Source organism: Triturus cristatus, chromosome 3_2, assembly GCF_964204655.1.
Source record: "Triturus cristatus chromosome 3_2, aTriCri1.1, whole genome shotgun sequence".
In the NCBI taxonomy this organism is placed as follows: Eukaryota; Metazoa; Chordata; class Amphibia; order Caudata; family Salamandridae; genus Triturus; species Triturus cristatus.
Window position 1 is genome coordinate 423,186,870 of NC_140584.1, and position 19,973 is coordinate 423,206,842.

At 46.9% G+C, this 19,973-nt stretch overlaps 1 protein-coding gene across 2 annotated transcripts in view; it reads right to left on the reverse strand.

Annotated features, from left to right (window-relative positions):
* Positions 1–710: 710 nt before the first annotated feature.
* The window catches only part of LOC146857480 (gap junction alpha-4 protein-like), a 112,234-nt gene continuing 92,971 nt past the window's right edge, over positions 711–19,973 (reverse strand). For both annotated transcript variants that reach the window (XM_085648020.1, XM_085648019.1), the window contains one exon: positions 711–2,676. In XM_085648020.1, the coding sequence (XP_085504146.1) occupies positions 1,678–2,664 (987 nt within the window). In that variant the 5' untranslated portion in view covers positions 2,665–2,676 and the 3' untranslated portion in view covers positions 711–1,677. The remainder of the gene's footprint in view (positions 2,677–19,973) is intronic.

Consider the following 19,973-nt stretch of genomic DNA (forward strand, 5'->3'; position numbering starts at 1 on the left):
CTGATTTTACTTTTTTAAACGTCCCTCTTTCTTGCTTCCACATGTTGGCATTATGCCGTAAATGTTGTTTTACTTCCCTGTGCTCAAGGAGAGAGCAAGCCTGTCTGGAAATGTGTGTGTACTGAAGGAAATGTGTACTGGAAGTACCTATGATTCAAGTACAAATGTCAATATTTAATAATAGTTTGTTTAATAGACAGGACAACTGTACTTTCCTGGTAACATGCATTGGTGTAAAATGCATTTGAAAAAAACAAAACTATTAACGAGTCTAACAAAATAAATCAGGCATCTTCCGCTTACTTTGGGAGTGTTGGGAACGTTGGGATCCAGTGACGTATGGAGGTCATCTCCCGCGACATGGCATCAATTAAGCACTACGTTTACAGCTTTAGGCAGGACTCTTACAAATCATCCTGTGTTTAAGTCCCCAGGGAGCCACGGCACACAGTTTGGGAACCACTAAGTTACGGTATGAAGTACATTCAGCAAAATGTGTCTTATCTTTGCCGAAAGACTCAATAGATTTTTCATTAGAGACCACGAACGTGTTAATATTTTTTTTCTATTTTGGTGGATCTAACAAGAGTGATCCCATTGGGAAATTTAAATGTTCACTACACTCCTACTGTGCAATCGGATATGAAGGTTTTTACAATCTGTTTTGTTTGAGTATTGCACATAATGACAAAGGCAACGGACGCTTTACAAACATTTGCAAAAATATTTTATATTCACATTTTTTTTTTATGACTAGAGAGAAACCAAGCAAACTGATGTTTGCGAGTCGTGATTTACAAACAAGTGCGTAGGTCTCAAGTGGAAGATGAAAGCAGTGTTCCCAATAGAATCAGAAGGAAGATAAATAATTGCCCTTACAGCATGGCAGCAAGCTGCTACAACACAGATTGTGAATGGGAGCTTCATCCACACACAGAATGTCTGCGTAATTCCAGAGAGCACTTCCTGCTCTTCTGTACTGCAAGGACGCGCCTCGAACACTTCCCAATATTCACGGCAGACATGATGCATACTCACTGCCCAACAGGGCTGAAAATGCGCAGTTGAAATTGCTGTGTCTCCCACAAGTCAAATAATTTAGGGTTTCACCAACTGCAAAACACAAAACTAGAAAAACATAACCTTCTGCTTTGACCACTACACCTTCACAATAGTGCTTTATAGAGAGGATGCGTATGCTCAATGAGCAAAACGAACACATTGCATAACTTCTAGCGTCTGGCATTAGGATTCCCAAGGCTGCTCCACTCAACAGTTCTGCTGATGCACACGCCCGCACAATCCCCATTTCCTGGGCTGCCAGTCCAATCACCAACAGTCACAAGCATAAAACGGTGTTGCCAGCATTTATAGGTTTTTGCTCCTTTCCCAATGTTACCAGGACACTTCCGTAAAGAGCAGCTTTATGCTCATAATCGACAAAGAAATTCTTCAGAACAGTTGCTTTTTGCAGCAATGAATGTATCACAAAACAGAAGCCACTGAAAAAAAATAGTTCGCAAAAAGGCACATTGGTTTCCAGTGTCTGTGTCAGAAACTCAGAGATCCCGTCTTAGCTCTCGTTTTATGTGTGCTTGTATGATGAATAAAAACAAACCGGATAACTCGAGTAGTGACCACCGTAGACTGTAAACATCAGCGAGGAAAGCAAGATGCTTAAACATATTCTTGTTTGGATATAGAACTACCCACACCACTGGATGGACCGTCCGCGGCATCCGCTGCCACCACGAAGAGGTCGCTCTGGGATACCTGGTCAAGGGCATACTTCTTTTTGTACTGGGCAGCTAAGCACTGCTCTGTGCTGAAGTTGGCCCAGTTCTGCTCGCTGGATGGCCTGCAGAACAGAAGTGCTGGGCGGTTTGTGTTCAGGGGCAGGTGTGTGCAAGAATCATCTTGTAAGGGCTTAGTTGAGACCTCAGGGACCTTCTGTGGGAAGCCCGGCATGTCTCTTGTGGAATAGATGGATATGAGCTGAGAGTTGTTCTTTCCACGCATGCTTTTACAGATTAGATGTATAAGCTCAAGGAGATTGAGAAGGAGCGATACCAGAGACACGACCATCATGAAGATGATGAAGATGGTCTTCTCCGTAGGGCGAGAGACGAAGCAGTCCACTTTGTTGGGACATGGGGCTCTTTCACAAACATACACTGGGGGCATCACAAACCCATACAAGTACCATTGGCCCAGCAGAAATCCACTCTCAAAAAACATCTGGACGAGGACACTAACAATATAGGTCAGCATCAAAGTGCCTTGAAGCTTTATTTTTGTCTGAGGAGTCCCTTCAGCATCCTTTGACTGGAGTGCTCCCATCGCTTGTTCCTTTTCTTTTCTCCTAGACAGGTACACAACATGACCGAGGTACAACAGGGTCGGTGTGCTTACAGACAGGAACTGCAGAACCCAGTAGCGAACATGGGAGATGGGAAAGGCTTCATCGTAGCACACGTTGATGCAACCAGGCTGCAGAGTGTTACACACAAAGTCTGACTGCTCATCCCCCCAAACAGACTCGCCGGCCAATCCCAGGATCAAGATACGGAAAATGAAGAGCACCGTGAGCCAGATTTTGCCAATAAACGTGGAGTGCTCTTGGACTTCGTCCAGAAGACTTTTCAAAAGGTCCCAGTTGCCCATTGTGCATCAAGCCTGTGAAGACAAAAGCAAGGAGAGTCTATTTTACTGGTCAAATATCTGACTCCATTGCTAGCCTTGAAAAGTACATACATCTTCAATTAGATATTTGCAGGATATATAAAGTGATTACTTAGTGCTGTCCAAGATTGACTCAGCAACAAGCTGGAAAGGAATAGGTAGCTGTGCTTTTTAGCAACCTTTGGCATGTGGAATGAATGTCACTGGTGAAGATAACACGCCAGATGGCAATTGACATTAAATCTATGGCCATGCACTAAACAAAAGCAAACATACAGGTCTATAGCGAACTTGTACTTGGAACTTGAAGTGTTATGTTAAATAAGACGGTTGCATGACGGAACGACGCAGGAAAATAGCATGCCATTATCATGAATTTTTTTACCCCACAATTTATTGTTTTAGAAAGCATAAGCTTCTACAACGTATGACTTTACCATGCATTATATATATATACACACATACATATACACACACACAATGTATTTGGGGGTGGTGGGGAACCCCCACCCCACAACTTATCTTAAATGCGTGGTAAATGTATAAGTTGTAAAGCATATGCGTTGTCAAAACAATACGTGGTAAAAACCTCATTGCAAAAGCTGTTTCCCAAATAGATGGATCTAAACCAAACAACTTTGCCAAAAGGCACAACATATTGAATAGATTCCCATTTGTGCATTTGAACAAAAACGGTGAACATAATATGGGTGATTGCAGATAGGGGAGTATAAAAGATCCCATTTTCATTGGTCAGAAAGCTGTAACATTTTTAGGTCTTGCTGAGCCAGCGCATGCGCTGCTCTGAGACATTTAGTATCGGCGTTTTCGAAGTGCTGCCACAACAGGCTTTTGGTGGCCTAGCGCTTGTGTGCACGCGCGCAGCCACCATCTGCTTCCCTTCCAGCGCTTCCCGGCTGGCCGAGCTTAGCCGTGTATGATTCCCAATTAAGCTCCCGCAGCTCCGTCGCCACTCAATTTAGGGCTTTACTGCCTTTGCGTCTTGTGGGTCATGTTCATTTAAACAGAGACTAGCCCTTTACTTTTCTTTTTTACAACTTTTTTTTTATTGAAACATTTACATTCAGTGTGCCAGAGACCGCACATAGATGGCCCTGACTCTTTTACTTCGATAAGTTGTAAAGATATTTGCTTGTCTTCCCGCTCGCTTTCATTCCTTGCACTTTGTTCGACGAGCCTCAACCTATACTTTCAATGGCCTGTGACCCTTTTAGTCTTTACCCCCATCTTTTCGAACCTGTTGAAGATTTCCACCATCTTAGCTCTCCTTGGCTATGTTCGGACCTGTCACGTACACAAACCCTTGCTATCTCGTGTTTTATATTTTTTTTGTCTTAGTTTTTCGCAAATCTCTGTAGATCCCACTCCTTTCATACCTAATAGAGATTCCACCAGGCACAAGTTGTGTCCCTGCTCATCACTTCCACGGTTTTCTCTTTCACTTCACAGTGCAGTTGCATTTATGCAGCCTCTCATAACTTATGTTTAGAGTCCATCCTGCCCCCCCACAGTTTGCATTACTACAATGTAGTCAGTGTGTAATGTTTCTCACACACTCTCTCACAGACACACTAACACAGACACACTAACACAGACACACTAACACAGACACACTAACACAGACACACTAACACAGACACACTAACACAGACACACTAACACAGACACACTAACACAGACACACTAACACAGACACACTAACACAGACACACTAACACAGACACACTAACACAGACACACTAACACAGACACACTAACACAGACACACTAACACAGACACACTAACACAGACACACTAACACAGACACACTAACACAGACACACTAACACAGACACACTAACACAGACACACTAACACAGACACACTAACACAGACACACTAACACAGACACACTAACACAGACACACTAACACAGACACACTAACACAGACACTCTCTCTCCCAGACACTCTCTCCCCCCCAGACACTCTCTCCCCCCCAGACTCTCTCCCCCCCAGACTCTCTCCCCCCCCCCCCAGATTCTCTCCCCCCCCCCAGATTCTCTCCCCCCCCCCCAGATTCTCTACCCCGGACTCTCTCTCACTGACTGACTCACTCGCTCACTGACTAACTCACTCGCTCACTGACTAACTCACTCGCTCACTGACTAACTCACTCACTCGCTCGCTCACTGACTGACTCGCTCGCTCACTCACTGACTGACTGACTCTCACTCTCTGACTCACTCTGACCCTCTCTCACTCTCCGACTGACCTTCACCCTCCTGTTATTTATGCCCCCCACAACAAAATACCCACAACAAGCAACCATTGGGACAGGCAGATACAAGTTGCCAGCATTGAAAGGACAAAACAAAAACTAAAGACATTATTTTTAATACGGTCGTTTAGTTGTACATAATGCTTTTTTGGTCATATCTAAGGTAACAAAAATGCTTCAGACACTTCATTATAACTTTTAAGCATGCTACAAACTTCTGTACCATTGGAGGAGCAAATAAAGTAAGCAAAATTGAATTGCTAAGGATTAAATGGGCGTAGGGAGAAACACAGGGAGACTTATACATGCAGGGTTTTCTTTGTAATATTGGACATATTAAACAGCATATGTACAAGCACATGGAAAGAAAGCACTGCGTTACATTAATGAACATGTAACAGATAGGATACTGTGCACAAGTGCTCATGAAAATTGTGACGGCGCAAGTGGCACGTGAAGTGGTATATACAGCGGTGGTGTAGGGCACAAAGAACAAAGTGGTACAACAAGTATTACATATTTAAGACATCCAGTCAGTCAATGATGTACAAATTACAAAAGACAATGGATAGGATGTCCGTAACAAGGGGGCGCCAGAAGTTACGCTGTTGAAGTAGACGGCGTTTCGGCCTGCTGAAGTCTAGCCCATCATCAGGACTGGTTACATACAAATTAAAGGGAGTGTGCGGTCGGAACGACAGCGGAGTCAATCCGGGAACCGTGAGGTCGGAGCGGCAGCGGAGTAAATCCGGGAACCGTGAGGTCAAACGGATGTGCAGGTGAAGGGATCGCTCTGAACCATTGCTTCGCGATTGACTCCTGCTTCCAACTAAATCATTTCCCCATTCATTGGCTTCCGGACCCCGCCTGAATCCCTTCACCTACACATCCGCTTGACATCATGGTTCCCGGATTTACTCCGCTGCCGCTCCGACCTCACGGTTCCCGGATTGACTCCACTGCCGTTCCGACCGCACGTTGTGCCCTACACCACCGCTGTATATACCATTTCACACTTGCGCCGTCACAATTTTCACAAGCACTTGTGCACAGTATCCTATCAGTTACATGTTCATTAATGTAACGCAGTGCTTTCTTCCCATGTGCTTGTACATATGCTGTTTAATATGTCCAACAGGTTTTAATCAATTCTAAATACAAAGTAAACCCTACATGTATATGTCTCCCTGTGTTTCTCCCTACACCGATTTAATCCTTAGCAATTCAATTTTGCTTACTGTATTTGCTCCTCCAATGATACCCACATTGAAACATTGTCGTTTGATATAATGTACTGCCCCAGTCTCGCTGTGATTTACAGGCTACCTCCTGTGGTCTGATACTGCAAATTTCTGTACAGCACAGCTTAAAGACATAGGTAAAGTCAATAACTCTGGCTAAACACTTATAAGTTCCCAAAGGCGAGACCTATTGGCAATGCCAATGCTGGTTTCAATTGTTTTATGAAAATAAATCTGGGAAAAACGTTAAAGACTGTGTGGCTTATTTCATAGGAGCCTCTCCCGTGGGCACGGCCCTCAATTGACCCATCACAATGGGCTGGTTTAGAAGTGCTGGGCTAGGTGAAAGATGGTAGCTCTGTTCCAATACCTGGGAGGAGTGGAGAAGAGGCAAACTGCAACAGTGCACAAAATCCTGCCCTGGTACAACAACCTCTCTTTGGACAGCTACAAGCCTCTGATAAAGCACGTGCAAGGTGTGTATTATTCTCCAACATAGATTACCAAGAGCAATAAACCTACACGAGTGTGGGGTTGAAATGATTCCTGGACTATCACGTTTCACATTTATGGCATATGCTGGGAACCAGAGATTTCGAAGGGGTTGGTGGCTATAGAAAGGGACTGTTGACAGAGGTATTGGAGAAACAGATTGTTAGAATCCGGGGTCTCTGGTTGGCGCAGGTATGCACTTGCGACAAGCAGGGACCCTTTCCTCTAAGTCAGGGCAAAGGATCACCTCTTTAAAAATAACCCCTGCTCACCCTCTAGGTAACGTGGCGCGAGCAGTCAGGCTAAATTTCCAGAGGGCATACAGGTTAAGCGTTCAGGTTGTCCCACACAAAAATCACCTCCCCACTACACAAAGACACAAGGCTGTATTATTGTAAAAATATAGGTCTTTATATAAAAGGTTTTCTTTTCAGGCAGGTTGCATAAATACAGTTCTCTTGGTAAAGTTACGTTCCAGTTACTTGTATAGGCTTAAGGGCAGTCCACAGGTGTTATAATGCCACAATTCTGATTCAAATTGAGTCTTTTGAGTATTTCTGCACTTTGTAGCGCTTTCAACCGCTTCTCACCGCTATTTCCCGCCTCCGTGCCGTTTCCCACGCTTCTCGCGTGAGGTACGCGACTACCGGCCTTGAACCATACGGGCCGTACTGAGCAGGGACGCGTTGAACGGGTGCAGGCCAAGTCCCACGCTTCTCGCGTGAGCGCTGCGGCGGGTTTCAGCCAAGGTACGGTCCGTGCAGGGGGATGGACGCTCCGTGCACGGGTGAGGCTTCAAGGCAGGAACGGTTCGCTCCAGACACCAGCAAGCAGTTGTGGAGCCCACGGTCTCCCTTGGCAGGTCAGTGCGATTCAACCAACGCGCTTTGGGGCACTTTGCAGGCAGGACGGTGCGCACCAAGCACACGTGGGGGCAAAGCAGTTACGGTCCGTACGGTGGGTAGTACGGACCGTCTATCAGCGCGAAGGGCACGAAATACCTTGTTTTCTTGGGGGCACAGGCTCGCGGCAGTCTCTGGAGGTCACCCACGAGTGTCCCACGTCGCGTCTCGGTCCCGGCTCTTCCGTGGCCAGCGATGCTTCGTGGGGCACTCCTTGACTCTTCAGCACACCAGCGAGGCCGCAGTAGGAGGGGGCAGCCTGGGGGCAAGATCTCAGCGCAGCGCGCTGCTAGTTTCGTCCGGATGGGGCGAACAGTGCCCAAGTCCTTACGGTGATTTCTGCGGCCCGGGGGTCACAGAGCTCGATGTTTCAGACCGGGATCTCCTCCTCACTTCGCGAGCGACGGCTCACAGGGGTAGTTGCTCACTTTGCTTAGGCTGGTGGGCCCTCACTATGTTTGCAGGCACTTCCAGCGGCAGATGATCGCGTTGTTCAGGGAGATTAGAGCACAAGGTTCTCCAGGGTCAGCGGTGTAGATTTACCCACGGCAGTCTCTTCTCCTTAAAGGGGGGTAGCGCCCAATGTTCCTGGGGCGCAGTTCAGGAGGCAAGTTCTCTAGCAAGCCCTTGGAGATCAGTTCAGCACAAGTTACCAACAAAGTCTTTCCTTTCAGTCTTTTCCTCTCCTTCCAGCATACAGGCACCCACTGCAGGCCAGTCTCTCAGGCAGAGAGACAGTATTCCTCCTTCAGCTTCTCCAGGTCCTTCTCCTTCAGGCAGAGGTTCGTCGTAGTGCAAACAGGATCTAATTTCTTAGGAGCCAGCCTCCTACTTTTATAGCACAATTCTTTTGTTCTTTAGCGCCAGGGGGCCTGGGCCTGGCTCAGTCCAGTTCTGGAGCACTTTGTTATGGTGACTCTGCACTTTCCTTTCAGCAGCAGGGCAGAGACATCAGCCGCTCCACAGGGGGCGGCGCCGGCTTTGTGTTGGCAGAGCACAGGTCTATTCAAGAGTCAGGGTGTACTCCTCCCACCCATCCTAGTGTAATCTCCCTACCCACCACCTGGCAGCCAACCTGTCTCCTGGAATTCCCCAGCCCTCCTCCTTACTGTTGCTAGGCAGAACACACACACACAGCGCAGAGGCGGACTGAATGGCCAGATCAGTAAATACTAACTTTCTAAAAGTAGTATTTACAAACACAGGATATTAAAATAAACTTTACTAAAAGAAGTATTTTATTATTCTGAGTTCAGGCATACTAAACATGACTTTCTACCATGCTCTATGAGTCCACTGGGGTCACAGCGTGTAGTGACTCCAGCAGCCCATTCTGGCCTATGGAGAGCAGGTAGCCTTCAATAGTGAAAAACGAAAATGGCTGTAATTCACTATTAAGACATGCCACACACATCAGGGCATGTCCTACCTTATGCCTACAATGCACCCTGCCCTTGGGCCTACCAGAGGGGTGACTAATATGTAGTTAAGGGAAGGTTTAGGGACTGGCAAGTGGGGGCACTTGCGCAGTCAGCGCGACAGTACCAGACTGCGCGCAGGTTCTGCAGTGGCAGACCCTAGACATATTTTACTAGGCCGCTTCTGTGGGTGGCACAACCAGTGCTGCAGGCCCACCAGCGGTATTTGTATTTACAAGCCCTGGCACTCCTGGTGCACTTTACTAGGGGCTGACAGTAAACCAAATGACTCAATCATGGACACCAATCAATGTATATAGTTTTAAAAGGGAGCACTTGCACTGTGGCACTGATCAGCAGTGTCACAGTGCTCTGAGCAGCTAACACCAACAAAACACAATGAGGCACATCAGCAAAAAGTGGAAGGGAAACTCACGCCGAGGTGCCAGGTCTAACACAGATCCATGACAGATTTTCAAGACAACCACTTGTTATTGCCTTTAGATTTATTGAAGCCGTAGAGATGCTGAAAATCTGGCATGGATGTAACTCATCTGGAAGGACGTGGACTGCCCTTCCTATGAGTTTTACTGCGCATGATAGGTGGCTTTAAACTCGGAGCCTAGTTCATATAACCTGAGCAACTAACATTTCATCCATCCAGGCGTTCGAAGAGTGCCATGTACTGTGTGCTTAGAACATTTCGAGACCAGGGTAAGTGAGCAGTTAGCAGGTGGACTCTAGGGGCTGGTAAAAAAAAATTAAAATGATGAATGATGGGCTGGAAGACCGAGTTCTCAACCTGGAATAAAGATCCATTACCCGTGTTCTGGTCTATACTGCCCAAGAGCCATATTTCACAGCTGAGATGGTGACACCTGCATTAATCGGGCAGCTGGGATGTATTCAACATGGCTTTGGGTGAGCTATTAGCAGCTACTAATGTATCTGTAAGGTTTAAATAGATTTAGGGGGAACCCAAGGCATCATAGGATACAGTGAAAGACCAAGCCATGTTAAGACTATTCCGATTGAAAACACCGATTTGGAGAGCAAGCAATAGTTTTATTTGGGACAAAACCCCCAAATTTGAACAAATCTTCGAAGGTCTTGTCCGGATTGGGTGGAAAGCATATTCATTGAAACGTCTTTTTATTTTTTTTTTTACCAATATACGCATTTTATCATTACTCCTCCATAGAACAGAGGGTGTTCCATAGCAGTTCAAATGGCAGGTCTATTTGGGATTTGAAAATGCCCATCATATACAATTGTGCGGCAGAAGAAAAGATTTTCGTATCCTTTGCCGACCAGAATGACATTAAAAGAATGCAGACATTTATACATTTCTCCAAGTTCGCATTAGGCTATTGCACAGAAATTTCACCCACTGAAAACTTGTTCTTGTAGAAAGAATGTTAGAAAGATACTTTCAGCTCGAAACATTTTCCATCTAGTAAGACACTTCATTCACGTCCATGCGTGGAACAAAAACAAAATGACAATGTATTGGCAAACCACAATATTCATTAGACTTTCTAAAATAAAAACTAAGCATTCTTGTCCCCTTTGTGGTTGTTCCACAGTTGGACGTGGAATGTTTACTTTATCTAGGCGAGTAAATACATTTTCTGGGGGTGTATGAGTGAAGTAATTCTACTTCTTAAATACTGGATGTTTTCCTACCAGATACGAACAACTAGAGACAATGATTCTTCGTAAGTGGATTCATGCTGCAGATCGATGTGAGAATATTCATTTAATTCTGTAGACATTCATGTTTTTATATGGTGCTGTCTCTTCCAAGCTGGTACAAGAGTTAGTTCTCGAGTAAATATTGTAGATAAGGATTAGCGGTGCACCGAAAGTTAAAATATAGTTCCAGTCACATGAACATGGCTACCACAAAGCCCCAGTGGTAATGTCCAACGGTTGGGATAAAGGAGGAGGGTGTTACATATAGAAAAGACCACACATCACAAGTCGACGGGATATAAACATGTGGGTTTAGGGTAGGCTTTTGGGCGATGCGAGCAGTGCCACCGCATCGGGTGCCAAGGTCAGGAGGGCGCCATTCGTGCTCCGCAATCAGCACCAGTCGCATTTCTGAAAAGCCTGCATTGTTGAACCCTGTTGTCCCTCTTTCTTTTCCACAATGCTAATCTTTGTAGAAATAGACCTCTTCTAACAGTGTTAAACAGATCACGAGGCTCGCTTTTGCTCACCCATGCGCAGTGTTGCCAGATTGGGCTATTTGCCACACAAATGGGGGACAATTTTCATATTGTTATGAGAAAAAACCCAAATTATGGGTGACTACTTTTTGGGCATTGTGAGAAATTGGCCTGATATATGCTGTCCACTAGTTACAGTGGGCACCTTGTATCAGTCCAAACAACCCCTTATGGTGGGAGGTTAAAGACAACCTTTATTGAAAGCTATCCTATGGAGAGCAGCCTTCAGGCTAAGTCTTGAAAAAATGTAAAGCAGCTTGTTTCACCAGTCTATAATCTCTTGAATGACCAAATGAAAGGACAACCACACCAGGTATATATTTAAAATATATGTATTAAGATAAAACACACCCCTCTAGTCTCTTTATGAGACTGGGGTTCGAAGTACTTAAGTTACAAGTCAGTATTCAACAGTAGAAGCACAAATACACGTTTGGGCCCTAGGGGCGTACCAAACCATATACCAATAAAGTGGTATAAGAACCACGACTGAACTAGACACAAGGCCTAGAGCCTGTAGAAGTGCTTGGACCACAAGGAACCACCCAAGGTAGTGACACAGGGGACCCACGGAGGACGCGTGCAGTATGATCACAGCCGCGAATCGCCGTTTACTTCTATGGGGAAAGTCGCGGTTGGAAAGTAAGAGTTTAAGGACACTTGGAGGCAGTGCTTAATTTGAGGCAGTGCTTAATTTGAGCCAGAGCTTTCTGGTGCTGAGCACCGGCACTTAATTGGTTTCCGGTGCTCGGCACTGGCACCTAATTGTCAACACCACACTTAGGGCAGTCTGCCACAAGGTGGCGCTGCTCATGTAATTTAGAGAAGAGCAGTATAACAGCCGTTTAGGGAAACCATATACATAAAAAAAAAATATGACTAATGCCTGCCTCCCCCAGCCATTCCTTTAGCTTTGGGGACCTGGAATAATCTTTTCTGTTGCATTTACATGCGAGAGAGAGGGTTAATAGTTGTTTTGGCGGCGATGACCGGGGCGATGGGTGGTGCAAGCTGCAGTGGCCTCCTGGTCAGAGCCCTGGCACTTAATATTTTACAAGCTAAGCACTGCTTAGAGGATGTCTATGAGCGAACCCTTTTGGACTTAGAGGTGTCTAGGCCAACACCTACAGGAGCACCAGAGTACTCGAGTTACCTCACCCAGGGAAGCCGGGTGCATAGGTGTCAAATGGTGTCGGGTCGCATTGCTGTTTTCAATGAAAGCTGCTCAGGAAGTGCTGCTGCCGTTTAGAGAAGTGTCCGGAGAGATCCAAGCCTGGATCCAGGATGGAAGGAACCTGAAAGCAGAGGGGACAGAGTCTGGGTCACTTACCAGTGACCAAGGGCACAATAGTCCAATGCCCACAGATGTCGGGTGCTTCAGGTGAGTTGACAGGTGTCTTGACTCTTCAGCCACGAGGTCCAGGAGGCGTCGACGAAGACCAGGAGCTGGATTCGAGCTGTCCCACGAAGTTTGTCGAGTGCTGCGGTGTCGGCGACCAGATTGGACCCAACAAGCCTTGGCAACGGCAAGTCACTGGGAAACAGAGAAAGGACGTCTGTGCAGACCAGCAAGGTCTGGGGGACTCACCCAGCAAGGGTAGGTCGGGGCACGTCTGGAGCAACCAGGAAAGCCCAATCAGAAGAGGAATTGCCGACGTGGGGACCCACAGCCCATGGGCTAGCGATCGCGAAGGAGCCTCGAGCGGTCGCACTTGAAACCGGCCCACGGGTCACTTGTGGAGTGGAGGCCAGAGATCTTCGGTACAGGAGGTGCTCAAGGTGGGGGCTACTCGGAGCCCAAAGCACAACTTCAAGGAAGACCAGGAAGATGATGGATAAGCAAAAGATCATGGTGTCCAGGGGTCCCGGTTCCACGTCACCCACGGGCCTCAGCTTTGCTGTGCACTCAGGGTAGCCTCGGGAAAGTCTGGAAATCCACCTCTGGGGATGCAGAGACTTCGGCGTCTGGCAGGAGCTTCAGAATTGCAGACCGGACCGTTGCTTCTTTGGTGCCTGCCAAGCAGGGGATTCACTCCTTGACCCCAAGGAAGGATTCTTCAGTCTTCTAGTTGAAATAGAACGTCGAAGGTCCAGGATATATGTTGCAGAGTTTCATCCAGGGTAATCTAAAGTCTCAAAGACTGGGTTCCCATACTTATACTAAGTTTGGGGGTTGGACATACTCTAGGGACCCACCTATGGGAGGGTTTGTAAAGAGGGGTCGTTACACCCATTTCCTTTGTCCACTTTCGTGCCAGAGCAGGGGCTGGTAGCCCCTGCAACTGGTTTGAACTGGATTATGCATAGGGACACCAAGTGTGCCCCCAGTGCAGGACTTCAAAGCACCAGAAAGTGCTCCCGCCCAGCCCCAATAGACATCTGCCTGTCTGGAGAGGTGGTTACACCTGTGGCAGTGAAAGTCACGCGAAGCCGGAGTGCTGTGGAGTTCAAGAGTTTAGGAGTCAGTCAGTGTCAAGGCAAGGGCTGATTGGCTATCCTGGAGCCTGCCTCTGTTGCACGCGAGGTCCCTAGGTAGCCAGAAGGTTTATAAGGTAAGATTAGTGGTCAAGTGTCCACTTCTTCTTCTCCGCTACTGCCGCTGCCCCATCTTTCTCTTTTTCATATCTCTTCCTGTCCCTCTCTCGCTACTCCTCACTTGCTGAAAACCGTGACTTCAAAAAATGTCTCTTACCCTCCGAGTCCTCTACTTTCCTTCATTTGTTCCCCTGTGAAATGGATCCAAAAAATAAACCCTTTTGCTTAGTGTTTTGCAGACTTTTTACTCCTGCAATGTCAGGTGAAACACCCTCATGTGTGCTTAACCGCCGTTATATTACAGGCGCTGCGTTCTGGGCACCTTGGACATGAACATTAAACATTTGCAAGGGCTTTGCCCGACCCACTCGCAGTGATACCAATGCATTGGCGGAGTTCTAGCCCAGGCATTGGAGAATGTAATCTTTTTTTTTTTAACTTTATGCTAATCGCGAGGCTCCTCGGTTGTATCCTGGTACACTTGTTCTACTTTTCCTATTACTTAACAGGCACCGCTTTGATTTGTTTTCTCGCCATCCACTGCAATCAGTCACCTTCTTCGTAACAGAGAGGCGCGATCTATGCAGTTAAGGGCGTGGGTCAACAACATTAACTTAAACCCTTTGTTTCACATGGTGTACCATTTGACCAGTCAGTATTTGAGTGCCTTTCTCATGAATTTTCTGAAATGGCCTCCAAACATATCATAGGACGATGAACATATGACTAAAACAAGGCAGACCCAATGGGTTTGCTAATGCTGGGTAGTAGTATCAGAATAATAACAATTTCATTGTGAATAATCAGAATTGAAAATGTTTTGATTCTGAAAATATGAGGCTGAATTAAACCTTACTAAGTCTGTAGAATGGTTAGAGGACACTTCGACTGCTTATCTTACCTTAATACACCCGCTGGCATTACTAAGCTACTTGGAAGACCACTACCAATTCCACTTCTGCTGCTCTGCCACGGTCAGCTGCCCCCTCTCTTTCTCCTTTTTTAGGTCTCGCCTGAGCCAGCGCTTTAGCGCTGCACTGGCGAGAGCTATAGAAAGCGGGATTTGGAAGTGCAAACTAGTGCTTTTTAGGCCGCCAACTACAGTGCATGTGCGCCGGGCCAGCGCACCATTTGTCAGCCTGCTGATCACTTTCGCGGCCGCTTTGATGTTCTCAGTGAGCCGCGCGGCCACTGAGAACATCAAAGCGGCCGCAAAAGTGCTCACCATATGCCAGCCTTCCCTGTGTTGCTTTAGCAATCACCGCCCTCCCCCCCCCCCCTTCCATGTTACCCTTTCCCTTTCACGGCCGCGCGGCCAATGCTTGTAGTAGTACTGCAAAAGCTCTACTGTACAAGGCATGGTTCCCCTTTCACAATCTTCGTGCCACCGTGCGAGGTCCGAGCACTTTGCACTTAGCGCGGCACCCAACCTTACCTCCTCTCTAATTACAAGACTTTCGTTTCCGGGTCTCCCCGGCTGCTTGGAAACACCTTCTCCTCAGTGAGCGTTGCAGCGTGTCCTTTGCTATGTTTGCACTGCACTCCGTGCTCACCGCATCCAAGTCTTTACTTTAGTCCACATCAGCAAGCAGTCGATTGAAAGGGGCGCCGCATATTCACAGAAAACGTGTGCTCTTCGCCCAGGAAACTGGCTTAGCATCGACTGTAAAAATAAATTTTAAAAAACGCCGCAGACATTCCATATATCTGGAAACTAACAGAGGTTAGTTGAGAGACGCTGGCTGAAGCGCCCGGTGTACACTCACTTCACAGGCAGTGGGAGCGCGATTGAAAAGAAGCCTGTAAATATTGTTTTAGGCAGTTTCCGATGCGGGAAAAGGATACTGCAGACGGATTACTGTGAAAGCACTTAATTCTATGCCAGTTATTGAGTGTTGGCCACACATGATTGAAAGCCCAAGAGAAAGTCCAGTCCATAGTCACCCGCACACCGCAAATCAACATATTTTGAAAGCACTGACTGCCATGGACATCAGTCTGCATTCGAGAATGTCTCTTGAGCATATGATCTGAATGGACACTACGCTTCTTTCTGTTGTAATATTCTTTCACAATTCTGCTTCCCAAGAATAATAGGATTTTTTTTAACCTACCAATCCGCCTCAAAACTTCGGCCCCAACTGCAGGTTGTGATCTTGTAGCAGGCCTAGCTATCTTATTCCAGTGATTACTTTATCATTTCTTATTCACCGTGAACACCAGTTGTGATTGTTTAAATAAAGCAGCACTTTGGGATTGTTAGACTTTCTGCATGCATCCCTTTACAGCTCAAAAAGCAAGGCTGAACAATTGACTCGAGCGTGGTATGCTGCGTTTCTTTCCCAATTTAGAACAGAAATGCCATGCGAGTTTCTCTGAGAGATATGTGCCTGTGGTGTCTTCTGTACAAAATAATTAACCTCCATATCCTGCGTTTGAGAAACACTTTGAGAATTCTCTCAGCATTTCTGTGAGAGATTTGGCTTGGTTTACAACCGGAAGTGGAGACGGGGGGAGAGGAATGCATGCGAAACTGATTTACACTTCCAGAGCAGAAATTGTTGTGGCAGAAAAAGAGGGGATAATAATTTCCACTGACGGTTTTGTTCGGCTTTTGGCTTCCTGCCACAGGTTGCTCATTTGCAGACGGCAGATGTGGGGCTCTGGAAACCCCGGCCCTTCGAGGCACGCAGGTAATAGATTAGAACTAAAAGGTGTCATATGTGGCATGGAGAGAAATTCATGACATTCAGTGACATTCTGCAGACAATGTTCAAAACTACACAACGGAGTTGGAGGTTGAGAAATAGTGAGGATGGGGCAAGTGGCCGGGCAACATTTTTTTGTTTCACATGTAAACTGTATATGGTAATACTCAAAACTCTGCAAAAAAAAAAAAAACATGGTCCCGTCTAGAAATCACTTCCTCTTTGGGGTCTTAACGTTACTTACTTCAGCTCTCTAGCATGTTGGCTACGTTTGTAATAATGAAAGAGGATAAGAAAACATTTGAAGCCGGGCATCGACTTGTGAGCAACTGGTATTCCTCCAGTTTGTGTTAAAAGAGCTGCCTCTGAATTAAAAAATAACGAGCATTGGCATAGCCAATAGGTCTCGCCTTTGGGTCCTTATAAGTGTTTAGTTATCCAGCACAATATCCTTGGTGCAACAAAATCAACTGTTGCATGGATAAACACTTATAAGGTCCCAAAGGCGAGACCTATTGGCTATGCCAATGCTTGTTTCCCTCTCTGTCACTCTCACTGCTCCTCACTAGCTGAAAAGAGTGACTTCAATAAACGTCTCGTACCCTTGGTTTCCTCTACTTTACCTAAATTTGTTCCCCTGTGAAATGGATCCAAAAAATGTAAAACAGATTGCCAGCAAAAGTCTTTCTCTGCCATTTTTCTGTTCCAAAGTGCAGCCTCGAGACGAAGAGAAAAAAAAGGTTCAAAATACGAAAAATAAATTAATAACTAAATAATGCATGACAGAGCAGTTGCAAAGTGGCCAGATTGGTGGTGTTCTTCCCCAAACACATTAGCGCCACTTTACAAAGTTTGCCAGTGAAGGGCTACTTTCGTTTTCTCGTCTTTCTTTTAAACAGTATTGTTTTCCTCGGGTGGGGAAGTGCACCATACCCTGAAGGCCTGTCCAACACAATCCATACTGAAGTTTACATCTAGTCTTGCGGGCAGGCCTACGAAGCAGCAAGCCCTAGAGCAACAGTGACTCTGTCACGGAGGTCATAGTACCCTTAAGGCCAGTCTGCCTCACCCATTGGTACCTCCATTAGCCTGGTTTCAGCAGGAGTAGTGAAACGCACCAGGGATCAGCAATGCAGGATTTGCACACACACCAAACTAAGGGGCATATTTACAAGGGAATGGCAAAGATAGAAAATGTTAACTACTACATCAGATATAAATATTGTTCAATGCCGGTCTACGCCACTCGACTCTGCTCTACTCCACTCCACTCCACTGTACGCCACTTGACTCCGCTGCTCTACGCCACTTGCCTCCGCTGCTCTACACCACGCCACTCTACGACACGCTACATCACGCCACGCCACTCTACGACACACCCCGGCACGACACACTCCACTCTATGCCTCTGCACTCTGCAGAACTCTACTCCACTCTACAACACTACTCCAGAGTTCTGCAGAGTGCAGAGGCATAGAGTGGAGTAGAGTGCCAGAGTGGAGTAGAGTTTCATGGAATAGAGAATCAGAGTGGAGTGCTGTACAACAGAGTAAACCAGCCTAGAGGGAAGTACAGTGGTGCATAGTAGATTGGCATTAAGTTTAATGGAGTAGAGGGGAATGGCACAGAGAGGAGTGGCGTAGAGTAGATTGTTTCAAGAGTAGAGTGAAGTGGTGCAGGATAAAGTGCAGAGGTGTAGAGTAGAGTGGCATAGATTCCAGTGCCGTAGAGTTGTGTGGAGTACAGTGGTGCAGCGTAGCGTAGATTTCAGTAGCGTAGAGGGAGTTGCGTAGAGTGTCAGAGTGGAGCAGAGTGCTGCAGAGGCATAGAGTGGAGCAGAGTGCTGCAGAGGCATAGAGTGGAGCAGAGTGCTGCAGAGTGCAGAGGCATAGAGTGGAGCAGAGTGCTGCAGAGTGCAGAGGCATAGAGTGGAGCAGAGTGCTGCAGAGGCATAGAGTGGAGCAGAGTGCTGCAGAGGCATAGAGTGGAGCAGAGTGCTGCAGAGGCATAGAGTGGAGCAGAGTGCTGCAGAGGCATAGAGTGGAGCAGAGTGCTGCAGAGGCATAGAGTGGAGCAGAGTGCTGCAGAGGCATAGAGTGGAGCAGAGTGCTGCAGAGGCATAGAGTGGAGCAGAGTGCTGCAGAGGCATAGAGTGGAGCAGAGTGCTGCAGAGGCATAGAGTGGAGCAGAGTGCTGCAGAGGCATAGAGTGGAGCAGAGTGCTGCAGAGGCATAGAGTGGAGCAGAGTGCTGCAGAGGCATAGAGTGGAGCAGAGTGCTGCAGAGGCATAGAGTGGAGCAGAGTGCTGCAGAGGCATAGAGTGGAGCAGAGTGCTGCAGAGGCATAGAGTGGAGCAGAGTGCTGCAGAGGCATAGAGTGGAGCAGAGTGCTGCAGAGGCATAGAGTGGAGCAGAGTGCTGCAGAGTGCAGATGCATAGAGTAGAGCAAAGTGCAGAATTTCATGGAGTAGAGTGTCAGAGTGGAGTAGAGTTGCATGGAGTAAAGCATCAGAGTGGAGTGTTGTTCAATGGAGTAGACCAGCCTAGAGGGAAGTGCAGTGGTGCATAGTAGATTGGCACAGAGTGCAGTGGTACAGAGTGCAGAGGTGCCGAGTGCTGTGGCAGAGTGGAATGGTGAAGAGTACAGTGGCGCAGTAGCAGAGAGCAGTGGCGCAGTAGCAGAGGCGCAGAGTGTATTTGTTTAGAGTAGATTGTCTCTGAATAGAGTGAAGTGGCATAGAGTGGAGCACAGTGGTGTACAGAGGCATAGAGTGAAGTGGCATAGAGTTAAGCACAGTGGTGTACAGAGGCATGGAGTGAATTGGCAGAGAATAGAGCCGGTGCGGCAGAGAGTAGAGCCGGTGCGGCAGAGAGTATATTGTTTCAGAATAGGATGAAGTGGCATAGAGTGGAGCAAAGAGGAGTGGCCAACATTTGAGTGGCGTAGAGTGCAGTGGTGCATAGAAAGTTAGAGTGCATTAGCATAGAGTGGAGTGGAGCAGAGTAGAGTGCAGAGGTGTAGAGTGAAATGGTGTGGAGTGCACAGTAGATTAGAATGGCATCGAGTGCAGTGGTGTAGAGCAGCATACAATTGAGTGGTGCAGTGGCTTAGTGTGAAATGACACAGTAGCATGGTGCAAAGAACAGTGGTGCAGACTAGAATAGAGTGGCATAGAGTGCAGTGACTGAGTGCAATGGTGTAGCGTGCAGTGGCATAAAGTGTTGTAGAGTATAGTGGCATAGAGTGCAGTGGTGCAGATTCGTTGGCATAGAATGCAGTGGCATAGAGTGCATTGATTTTGAGTAAAGTGGTGTAGAGTGTAGAGTGTAGTGGTTTAGAGTAGACTGGCTTAGAGCATGTAGAATAGATTGTTTCAGAGTAGAGTGAAGTGGCATAGAGGAGTGCTGCAGAGTAAAGTGGAGTGGCAGAGAGAATGGGGTAAAGTGCACTGGCAAAGAGTGGAGTTGCCTATACTGGAGT